The sequence below is a fragment of the Dreissena polymorpha genome, unplaced genomic scaffold, assembly GCF_020536995.1.
Source record: "Dreissena polymorpha isolate Duluth1 unplaced genomic scaffold, UMN_Dpol_1.0 chrUn017, whole genome shotgun sequence".
NCBI lineage: Eukaryota > Metazoa > Mollusca > Bivalvia > Myida > Dreissenidae > Dreissena > Dreissena polymorpha.
In genome coordinates this window covers 359,221-372,151 of record NW_026273331.1, presented here as the reverse complement: position 1 = coordinate 372,151, position 12,931 = coordinate 359,221, and the positions used below count along the sequence as shown (strand labels likewise).

At 34.4% G+C, this 12,931-nt stretch overlaps 1 protein-coding gene across 1 annotated transcript; it reads left to right on the top strand.

Moving 5' to 3' along the window:
* Positions 1-217: 217 nt before the first annotated feature.
* LOC127863581 (dipeptidase 1-like) lies at positions 218-8,220 on the top strand. The gene is made up of 12 exons (XM_052403145.1): positions 218-350; positions 707-831; positions 1,176-1,278; positions 1,776-1,923; positions 2,973-3,105; positions 3,514-3,664; positions 4,229-4,301; positions 4,651-4,827; positions 5,917-6,013; positions 7,247-7,322; positions 7,600-7,735; positions 8,057-8,220. Exons 2-12 carry the CDS (start codon positions 744-746, stop codon positions 8,147-8,149), a joined length of 1,275 nt encoding a protein of 424 aa, XP_052259105.1. The 5' UTR covers positions 218-350; positions 707-743; the 3' UTR covers positions 8,150-8,220.
* The last annotated feature ends 4,711 nt before the right edge of the window (positions 8,221-12,931 follow it).

Below are 12,931 nucleotides of genomic sequence, written 5' to 3'. Positions count from 1 at the left end.
ATTACTGACATGAACTATAGTATTTTCATTTATTAAAACAACTGAGTGTCAAGTATCATCATTCAGAGTACAACCTAAATGCATATATAGATTATATCATGATCACAGCTATGGGCGCACTGCAGAACATTTTGCAAACATTGCCTCAATGTAGGGCATGATCGCAAACTTGTGAGGTTATTTAAAGCAACACAACGTAAATGCCTTCAAAGCGCCTATCAATAGTGACATTACACCTGAAAGATATGGTGTGTGAGTTTGCTCACCTGCTTATCGTCGACACAATTCTTCTGCGGTTTGACTAATGCAGTAAGCGGCAATCCTCCGGTATATTAACACCATAGGAACAGGTATAATTGTTATGAATGAAAATATGTTTTCGAGCAAAAGGTGTAATTTTAACTTTCATAAACCATACTTTATGCTTTTTGTCTAGTGTTCATTAGGGAAGTTTATATTGTCAAGTATGCATATTTAGCCGCAATTTACTAAAGATTTCATACAACATAAGAAAGAGAAATGTTCACAGTTTTGTTAAATGACATTGAAATAAGTCGTACAATAACAAAATGATGCGTAGCATGCAAGCACGACACATACAATTATGACGTGAGCCAATTTTAAAATAGCAGATCGTTTGTAACCAACGTACGAAATCAATAAAAAAGTAAAGCATTTACAACACTTGTAACCAATCATTTGGTAGATAAATATTCAGACACGGACCAATAATAACGGACAGAATGCTGCAAGCTTTGCTGATCATACTAATTGCGAGCCAAATATCCTGTCATCCACTCAATACAAGATTTGTGCTTGGCGCCACTAATGGCAAGTAACACAATGGTACCGAATTACACTTAGTATAATTCACGAACTTCTATAATATATGAATGACATATAGTGAAATATAGTTCATAGTCAATGACTATTTAAATTGATTAAAATGTATAACTTTCTATACATGGATTTATAAACATAACGAACATACTTTGTTTTTTAAGTATTTAAACAGTATAACACATTGTATAAACAGTACAGACAGTTGTTAGCATACAAAAAATTAAATCAATTAAACCAAAATTCCATTTTAAATGTATTTTGTATTTATTATAATATCTTATTGCTCACTGATAAACAGATTATGTGTGAAAGATAGTGTTAACGGATTACAGCAACCATCGAGCACATAGCGCGTTGTGCTCTACGCAAGAACTCTACAAACATACATCTGGATCGAGCAAGATGTGTACTGGAATCATATCCTCTCATTGACGGGTAAACGAACTCTGCTGTACAAAATAACAAAGAAACAACCGAAATCAGCAAATTGCGGAAAAATTAAAAAGTGTACATAATTAATACTAGGTAAACAAAGTGCATGATTGAACATTGCACAATATAGCATTTAATGCTTGTATCATATGTAACCTTTGCAATACAAAGTAAGTTTCATTGAAATCAATCTAAAATAAGTCGGACTATATGTGTCGCATTCTGAGAAAACTGGGCATAATGCCTGTGCGTAAAGTGTCGTCCCATATTAGCCTGTGCAGTCCGCACAAGCTAATCAGGGACGAAACTTTCTGCCTTAACAAGATTTTCGGTAAGAAGGGACTTCATTTAAACGAAAAATAACATAAATTGGACTGCACAGGCTAATCTGGGGCGACACTTTACGCACATGCATTAAGCCCCGTTTTCTCAGAAAAAGGCACATATTATTAAAGGTAAGAAAGCACATACTTCAATTTCTTGCATATCAAACTCGGCAGTCATAATGACCTGGCTGCACTGTATGGCATTTTCGCCAATGACTCCGTGTACAGCGTAGATCTCAACTCTGACATGTCGTTCGTCTGGAACCATAGTTACTCGCGGGTGGACATCCCTAAGCTTCGTATGGGACTCCTGGGTGGTCAGGTAAGCGAATTCAGGTTCCATGTGGACCCATGAAGGGTAAGACATATAGATATTATTTAAATCTTTTACCGTAACGCATGCTATTTGTAGAATATATTGCTTGTAGTGGTTTGACAACATGAATGAGTCGAGTTACGACTTTTGAGTTTGACACTTTTTACTTTACGTTACATACTTCATACTTTTGTAATAATATATTTCTCATATAGTATTTTGCATATTACCAACACAATTCACGCCCCATTTTATTGTTCCCATACATTTTATTCCTCCAAACGATGTCACACATCTGTGTTTTTAATCATTTATGCTATGGAGGAAAGTTTATTTCGTAACTAATATATATATGCATATATGCATACCGGTATAAACCAATATATATATATATATATATATATATATATATATATAGTATTGTAGTAATGTCTAATGACATATATATAGGATCTGGCACGAGTTGTCATATCATACCATATTTTATAAAACGAGTTTAGGAATTTTGTTAGTAAGCGAGCCTTTGGCGAGCTTGCTAACAAATATCCTGGACGATTTTAATAAAATATGGTATGATATGACAACGAGGGTCAGATCTTTTTTATCACCTGCTTTTAAATGAGCAAATTAAATAAATATTTACGCAAACATTATGATAAATCCCGAATGTTGTTTACATTTCGTGACGTCATTTGACATTGCAACGTCATTTCAGCAAAATAACAAAATGCGATTGGTCAATAAACGAAAACTAAGTCACTGAAAACGCTTAAAAATGTTGCATTACACATGTGTAATAAAAAAATGTGTAATGGTTGTATTACATGGGAAACAGGGTATAGCATGTGATAAATTTTATTATGCATACCGGTATAAACCAATAGTCAATTGTTTTCATATACGAAAGTGTTCCGGATACAGAGACAGAAAACTCAATTAGCGAATACGGTTTTTGTATCTTAATGTCGAAGACAATACATATAACACAAAAATTTAAATACAATTCATGAAATGAAGCAGTGCGCTAATTTGTAATTTCTTACAAATCATCCCAGTTTTGGTCGTGCTGGGTTCCATGTGACGCACAATATCGTGACGCTGTTCGCATGACGTTGGAGCAACTTGACGTCATCAAACGATTTATCAACTACTACCCTGGAACGTTTCAATTTGTCGACACATCTGATGGTAATATACTATCATAGACATAAAAGCAGCTCAAATAATAACGTGCAGGTCATATTAAATTTGATTAAATGAAATGTTTATGTCAAAACGAAACGCTATTTTTTCGGTTTTGGTACATATTGTTTAGACAATGACCGATATTCATGTAGCTGCAATATTATGCATACATTTTTACTTAAAAATCACCTACATTTAACGTAGCATCAAATGTGCCGCAAGAACAATATGCCGTCAATATTTTATTAAGAATAAATTAATAAATAATACATAGACATAACGAATATTAAATGTTAGGCCCATCGCTTATCAGGTTAAATTTATTGATATGAATCGAAAATATCGATATGCAACTTGATATTTGGCGTTAAATATTTATTCACAATTACTTTATAACTTATTTTGATTTAGATGTATTGAAGTCCTTCCATGCGGGGAAGATAGCGAGTATGATAGGCCTTGAAGGCGGTCACTCCATCGACAGCAGTTTGGGAGCACTGCGCATGTACTATGAGTTGGGTGTGCGCTACATGACCGTAACCCACAGCTGTAACACTCCATGGTAGGAACAAATAAATAAATTCGCGGGTTGGCAAATCAGTTATTCAATTAGAGTTACACGCTATCGCATCAGTCTGTGTTGTTAATGTGCAGAATGTTTGACTACGTAAACCGTATGTGTTTGTCTGTTTAAGTTGATGGGTTATAGGATAATAATTTAGTTTGTGAACACGTATGTTTTTATGCATGAAGATAGTTTGTATGTACTGTTTAACTACACAATATTCATACAAATCCTTTTTACTGGAAGCCGGTAATCAAATACTTCAATGGTGATTTGTCAAAGCCAACATATGTTAAATACGTCGATAAACGGGAATTTTAATAAATTAATGAAATTAACATTAGTTTAGTATTATACTTACAATGTGTATTGACTTTCCATTACTAAGAGGATCTTAAAGAAAAACACATGCGTTTAAAAACACTTTATTAAAATATGCGTTCATTTCGTGCATAACTAAAGACAATCTGAAATTGATTTCAATATATTCTGAATTAAATATATTATATATACGTAACTAATAACAGAACACACCATAAACTAGACTTATTTATTTTCAAGGGCTGATAACTGGATGGTTGATGAGCCCACTTACAACGGGACGGTCTTGAACGGTTTAACACCTTTCGGAAAGGTCATCTTTAACTTTATATTCCTTTTGGCAACCATTTTGAATCAAATTGCCATTTTAAATTTTGCAATCGCCTTATTTATAAATGCATGTGCATCTATAAATATTAACGGTTAGCATACAATCGACATTAATCGATTTGTATGCAATAACAATTGTCAAGACAGGCTGTTATGTTCATTGACCTTTGCTGTAAACAATTTTCAAAATAATATTATTTATTAAACAAGACACGATTAACTACAAAGATTTATTTAGCATGAATCAACGAATAGGTAGATAAGTTAATACGATCCACTTTTGTTGTACATGGTTCTGAAGTGATTAACAACGATTCCTGATATGAATTCAGACAGTGATCCTGGAGATGAACCGCCTGGGAATGATTGTAGATCTCGCGCACGTGGCCAAGAAGACCATGTTGGACGTACTCAATGTGACACGTGCTCCGGTTCTGTTCACGCACTCCTCCGTGTTCAGCCTGTGTAACCACCACAGAAACGTGCAGGATGACGTACTGCTCAAGACGGTATTTAACTTTACTATTGCCCTGTTTCATGTTTTACTTAGATAAACTAACAATACAAGTTTAGGGTTAGGGTCAGCCCTTACCCTAACCCTAACCCTAACCCTATCAAAAGAAGTTGAAATATGTTAAATTAAACAGTTATTTAAAAGATAAATGAATTTCGAACCACTAAGTTAACAATTTTCGGACATAATAAAAATAAACTTAACTAAAATAAAACATGATTTATATAAGGGATCTTTTCATAGAATTTATCATGTATTGAAGTTTGTCATAAAATGCTTTCAATTGATACAAGTAAACATTGGAACTAAATAGCTCGAGTAAAAAACAGCACAAGAATACAATGAAACAAAGAACAAATAGTAATCGTCATCACGGCTCGATGCACTGATCCTTGGATTGAAGGTCTAACACGTAAACAACTCGGCCATCCATGCTCATACAGTGAGAGTGTAGTTTATACTTATATTTATAAGCAATACTTGTAGTGTCACAAAATATAACGATAACAACAGAGGTTCTAAATTATTCAATCGTGTGACTTGATAAACTTCAGGTTTTGAAAAAGTCAAAACATGTTTATAATTGATATTTTGGGAAATGGTAAATATTCGGTAGTACTGTTTCCTCGCAAATATACGGTGGCATAAAGGGGACAATATTTTATTTAACAGTCTCTATGACGTGCGCACGTCGTAGCTATGACGTGCGCACGCGATAGCTATGGCGTGCGCACGCGATAGCTATGACGTGCGCACGCTATAGCTATGACGTGTGCACGTCATAGAAATAGTTAAATAATATAACATAGGAAATATTTTATTTAACTGTTTCTATGACGTGCGCACGTCATAGTTATGACGTGGGCACGTCAAAGCTATGACGTGGGCACGCCATAGCTATGGCGTGGGCACGCCATAGTTATGATGTGCGCACGTCATAGTTATGAAGTGCGCACGTCATAGAAATAGTTAAATAAAATATTTCCTATGTCTCCTTTATGCCGCCGTACAAATATCATGATTACGATGAAAATTTGCGAATCTTATTTTATTATAAGTTTGCAGTCTTTATGTGGCGTTTCAGAAAGCAAACGGTGGAGTTGTTATGGTCAATTTCTACACGTTCTTTGTTACGTGCTCACCAAATTACAAAACCGAAGCTACACTTTCTGACGTCGCAGGTATGTATTGCTCTGATTACCATAACATCGCGCCTCTTAAGTGAAGTCAATTTTATGACTGAATACGCAAAATAATATAAACGTTTGATCGTTAGTCCAAAATAAAACCATGCGTCGCGTTATTAATTATTATTTAAAGCGTTATATGGGAAATACCATATATTCCGAAACCGTAGCATCTCTTCTTATTTAAACAATATATGTATGTTTAGTTAAGCATAATTAGCCAAACATTACTTAAAAACAATCAACAAACATCAGTTCTTTAAATGAATTTATGTGTAAATGATGTGAAAAGTGATGGTTTACATCACAGGCGGTTAGCGTGTGGCTTTGATTTTAATAAGTAAAAATACCATTTCGAATGCAAAATAATCAAATTATAACGAAAAATCAACATCTCAGAATTGTTTTTTCAGTATCAAATATATATATATATATATATATATATATATATATATATATATATATATATATATATATATATATATATATATATATATATATATATATAACACGATACACAACTCGCGTGACCTACTAGTCAACGATCAGACATGACTAATAAATGAAATCTTCAGGAGTAAAGACACACCTTCGCATTGGACCAATGTAATCACTTGTGTGTTTAAAATGTTGGCCAGTTGAAATGTACGTAAACAAATGTTCAAACGGCGCTGTACAGTTAGTTTTGATGCATAATTTAACGGCAAGAACGGTAAGAACGATAAGAATGTTTTGTTTTTCATACGTTTTATTGAATTATGGTACTTAATTCCGTGAACTTAGCACGGAAAATGCCTATTAGTCCATGACGATGTCTGTCTTCGATAGGGTCTGATCGATGCCTAGTAGGTCACGTGAGTTCTGTATCGTGTTGTTTCTTAAAATTTGACCCAGCATTTGTAAACATATAACAAGATATGTACATTACCAGAAAGAAAATTCATTTCTGCGTTGAATAAGATCAAGTTCATGGAAATAGCTGCACAATTGTTGAAGTCATGGCTGTTCAAAGCGATGCACCCTGTTTTTTGGTGATTTTGAGTTGAATACCTTGTTAAATATATATTTGATAGTGACTTTTTATTTTTCAGAGAAGTTGAATGTTCGTAATAATTTGATTAGTTTTATTCAAAATGATCATTTTACTAATTACAATCATTGTCACACGCTAACCACCTTTTGTTTACATAAGAATGTATATCACGTACTATTATAAATTTCTTGCAGATCATATAGAATACATCAAAGACCTGATTGGTGTCGACCACGTGGGTATAGGGTCGGACTATGATGGCGCAGACATGTAAAATAAACAATCATTTATGAAACATACATTCTTACGAGTATGAAATTCGATCATGGACTCCATGCATCGTTGTCTAAATTGTTTGAATAACCTTACAGGTGAATACCAATATAAAAAGTATGGCATTTATGATCTCCAAGAACCAGGGTTATGTATTAAAATGATATTTGGTTCTTCTCGATTTAATAATTGTACCATTTTATATATCAATATAATATAGATGTGATTTTAATAATTATCGAAATGCCACTTAACTAAGCGCACAAATTTGCAGGTTCCCTGTAGGCTTGGAGAATGTCTCTTTCTATCCTGAGCTCTTTGCCGAGCTGGTGGAACGAGGCTGGAGTGACATTGACCTGCAAAAGTTGGCGGGAAGAAATGTCATTCGCGTGTTCCATGAAGTGGAGAAGGTATAACAACAGCACGCCAACTATTAAAAGTTCGGAATTTAGGTTTTATAAAAAGTACATTATGCAAAAGGCGCGCAATATTATTGTAATGCATTTATCGCATTCATTTTTGAAAACAATTTTCATAAGTTACACTATTTAATGATGTCCGTTGGAATGGTTAGTGTCGTTATTAGCTTAAACTTGACCTACAGTAAGTACGGTAAGTGCAAACAAGTAAGATTTGTGAAATTCTATCCATTTCTTGGATTTAGATCTTTTGAATAAAGTGAAACATTGACTGCTTTTTTTTGGTTTATGCTACTCTGCATATTTTGAAAGGTTCGAGACAGCATGAAGTCAATTGATCCAATTGAAGACCATCTTGACCCGTCAGAGCAGGTCGACCGGAAATGCCGAACTACGTGGTACTAAGGAACAATCTCATAGATTTTGCGATACATATCTTCAGAAATACCAAATATAATAAATTCTTGTCAAATGTGTGAGTGGTTTGTTTCGTTTTGCTGTTGTGTTTAAAAGATGATACATGTAAACATTTAAGTTATAATCTTGGTTCTTATAAAGAACCTTACAACATGGTACAACCTGGTAGGATTCTTCACCTTCATTTTACAATTGTGTTATAAGTACATGGCAATGCCAGCTGCTTTATGAGTGGGTCTAGTTTTGTTCATTTTACAGTTAAAACAAAACACTTTTATGTTACAAATAATACATTTAAAGGTCCACTTGTATTTTCATGTCCCAATATAAAGAAAGGCATATTTAGACAGTTCGGAAAGTGATTACATCCAGCAAACTATTTTGCAATTAACTGATTTACATGCTTACATTCCCAAAATATTATCGAATAGTTTAACATTCACAAAAGGTACTGTTGACTGTAGCGGCATGACCAATTTTATAGCGAGGTCCAGCATGTTTCAACACTGAGTAACTACGATTTTTCGTTATACACTTTTTTTTGTAAAATGGTTATTAATTTCAATATTGGATTTGCAAACACCTTAACTTAATTACTTAGTAGATGCGTCTTTGAATGTAATTTGGTGTCATATTTTACCAAATTGTACAGCAAGTTCATCCACCCGTATTATTTTAAGTATTTAAACAAATCAATTGGTAGTTGCTTTGATGATGCTCATTATTATAATCAGAACGGTAATGAATATGAAAATGATAGCCATTGCTCCAGTTATTATAGTGATGATATTAACCCATTTATGCCTAGCGTCTAGAAAAATGCCTTGATGTGGCGTCTCATCAGGGTCTGTGCTGTTTGCTTAAAAGAATTTCTGTAAGAAATATTCAAAATATAGAAATAAATATACCAGACATCCATAATTTTAAAAATAACTTGATCCAATTTAGAAGGATGGGAGAGTCCACTAGGCATAAATGGGTTAAAGAGGGTATTGTGACAGTAGTTATTTAAAGGGAGAAGCGGATAATAATGGGCGGGAGGAAGAGGGTGACTTAATTCAATATGTTGTTGATGTGATGATTAGGAGAATGAGGAGTAAGAGGTGGTGAAGCAGGACACTGATGACCTTAAGAATATTCCATAGACAGTAAATATTGCCATATTATTGTTTTTTTTTTAATAAACGCATTCCTATGGCTTTTATTCTAATCGATATTTTGCTCTCGTTGTAACCTGATAACTCTGATAACGTATGTATCTTTTAATCTGACATTTCCATAACAATCGAATGGAGCTTTTAAAAACGCATACATGAAATATATATTGTATGCATTGCAGTATGTTTCCAGAAAGAGGATTTGGAATGATGCATTCTCGTAAAATGCATTCAACAATCACATTGTATTTTGTAAACCATGCATTATTCGAAGTGATCTTGTCATTGACTTTAAAATTGAACATTAATGCAGATAGGCTGAAATTGAAATTGATTTCGTCTTATTTTCTGAACTTTTTCGCTTACGTCTTCAACATATGATCCAAGTAACACCATAGTTAAACGGAATACTCTAGTTGTTCAATGTGTAAAAAACACGAAGCACGAATAGTATGCATATGTATGATAAAACTTTCATTACAATTGGATGTATTGACGGATGGATGGATGGACGTAACCGAACCAACGGTCTTATATATTGACCGACCGACCAACATACTGACTGTAGGTGCAACATATGCATCAAAGGTGGTATTGAACGTCTCAGCGCCTGTGGTGGCATGATTCTCTATGCGCCTGTGGTGGCATGATTCGCTCAGCGCCTGTGGTGGCATGATTCTCTTTGAGTACATTTCGGCACTTTCGCTGTATTTCCGTAAACACAATTAACCAGATGCGGACAGATATCGTTATTTAATACATTTCTGTCAATTTTGGGAGCATGGATACCATCCTAATTACACAGATTGCAAGCTCATGAATAGTGTCTAATAACAGTTTACGCCGCGTTCTGTCTGTATGTGTTTAACCCATGTATGCCTAGTGGACTCTCCCATCCTTCTAAACTGGATCAATTATTTCAAAAATTAGGGATGTCTAGGTTATTAATTTCTATATTTAGAATATTTCTTACAGAAATTCTTTTAAGCGGCGTCTCATCTGGGTCTACGCTGTTTGCCAAGCCATAAACTCTAGGCATAAATGGGTTAATCCATGCTTTTATTGAATCGAAGTTTGCGTGCTTTGAATAAAGGTGTATGTGTCCCAATTGACAATGTCACCTCATATATAATACATCAATGTTCGGGTAGAGTGTTGAAAATATGTGATCTACTGAATACCACAGTTTATAAACATGATGAAAATACGACTTCAATAAAATATACATTTTGAAGCAGTGAAACAATTTATTATTACATTCGTCTTCAGTTGCGTAATAGTCATTTCACCAACGTTGTTACTGATGATATTAATGACAGTGCGCCTATTTCAAACACAGATTAAAATATGCATTATAATTCAGTCACTTTTTTACAAATAAATAATATGTTATAATGGCGAGTTACATTCCTCGCAAATCGCGTCTATAAAATAGCCCGACGTCGCCAAAACCGCTGTACATTTTATCCATAATAAACTATTTCCGTATAGACAATAATAGTGGTTGCATATACACTAGCTTATTCACGGTGCAGTCACGGTATTCACGGTGCAGTCACGGAATAATCACGGTGCAGTCACGGAATATTCACGGTGCAGTCACGGAATATTCACGGTGCAGTCACGGAATATTCACGGTGCAGTCACGGAATAAGCTATTCTAACAGAACGACATTCGTGTTTTTGACGACGCGATCTTATATATACAAATGCACCGTACGTTTTCGTTAACGTGCTAAAATTTTAAAGTGGTGGGATAATGTGAAAGATGTGTATTCCGTCAGTAGATGTTGATTCAATGAATGACAGTGATCCATCTGCATTTGTGAAATGAAGGAAACGAATTGAAACAAATAAAGTAGACAAAAAGAAACCAAGAAAAACTATAAGAAAACTTGGGAAATTAATTATTTGGCGATGTTCTGAATTAAAATGCAGACAAACCACATATGGACATTCAATTAAAGCGAAACAAATGCAAATTGGTGATCATTATCCCGATAGACTGTCCACCATCAAAAACAGAATGGGTATCTTATAGAAGAGAAGAGAACAGAACAACATGAATTCAATAAATAGCAAAAGTTTATAATACATTGTTATACAAATAAACCTGAAAAAGAATTGTGTAAAAAGTATACAAATCATGTTCAAAAACATTGTTGTAATAAGATCTACGTGTTTAATATAATTTCAATCAAGTTTAACAGAAAATGTATTCGGATGGAATACATTTAACATGATGTTGTGTGTTCGTTTTGTTTTCTTCATTTAATTGTAAACGTTATACCACACACAATCTACGCCAACTACTCAAATATATGTTAACGGTTTTAGTACTCGGAGAAAATAATTCTGGACGCAAATTAACTATCCAGAATGTACTTATAACGACTGTCCAATGCTTAATAACACGATAATAATTATAGAAAGTTAGAAAAAATAGTCGCACTGACCGTTTTTCTTCTATGTTTAAATGAAATTCATTGAAAATAACTGCGACCAAAGCTGTCAAATAAAAATTAGGTAAAGTTTGTAAAGAGCTCGACCATAGTTCTACGTCAAAAATAATTTGCTTAAAGTAAACATGGAGAAATAATTTGAATTCAAGGTATAATTAATCCAATGTACTAATAATTAAAAATAGTATTGTCTTTGAAAATATATATGAAATCAGATAAATAATACAAACAAATATAAATGCACAATATACACACTCGATGAGCAAAAAATGTATTATTTTGCATCATAACAAGTACTGTGTGTACCACTGAACGTGGCTCCCTTGCTAACAACATTCCTGAATTACGTATTAGGCAATAACAACTAATTTGTTAACTCACCGTGTTAAAGGACCTCATCTCATCGATGGTCATGGCTATGTATCTTCAGACAGCTACTACAGCAGCGCAGTACAACAGCACAGGTCACAGCAGCACAGCCAACATATGCGCAGGAGAATCCTTGTCGGAAAAGTGAGGATATTGCCTATCATGCCTTACTTTCGAACGAGGAGGCAAGAATGATACGGCAATCTTCCCATAGTCATGGTAACTGTGCTGCCCGCTCAACACAAAGGTTATGTCCGGAACTGTTTACTGCCGCCAACGTGAGGTTCCACTGTCATTATCACGGCGGCGCCGAGTCCGCGGCGGAAGAGAGCAATAATGACTTACATAATCGGTCACTTCCCGACCATGAGCGACGAGAAAATTTGGGGCCTCGAATGCATAGCCCATATTAATGAGCTCCTCCGTTGCAAGGCAAGGACGCCTGCTGCGATGCTATGGGGTGTTAACTACCTGTACGAATCAATGTGATATACATGTATAAACAATCTGTGTGTGCATCCTGTAGATGTGTTGTTTATAGAGAATAATAGGTTAGTGTTGATTATAGATCAGGTTTATCATGCGAGGCTTAGAAAACAAAAAGCACGAGCCTTGGCGAGTGCTTTTTCGTTTTCGTGCCGAGCAGGATAAACCTGATCTGTAATCAACACTAACCTATTATTCTATTTATCCCACTTTTTTATTCAGTAAACCTTTTTATTTTAACAAAATTAGTTTTCATGAGTGTTTGTCGTACTTTGATAATGACTGTAGTGTAACCA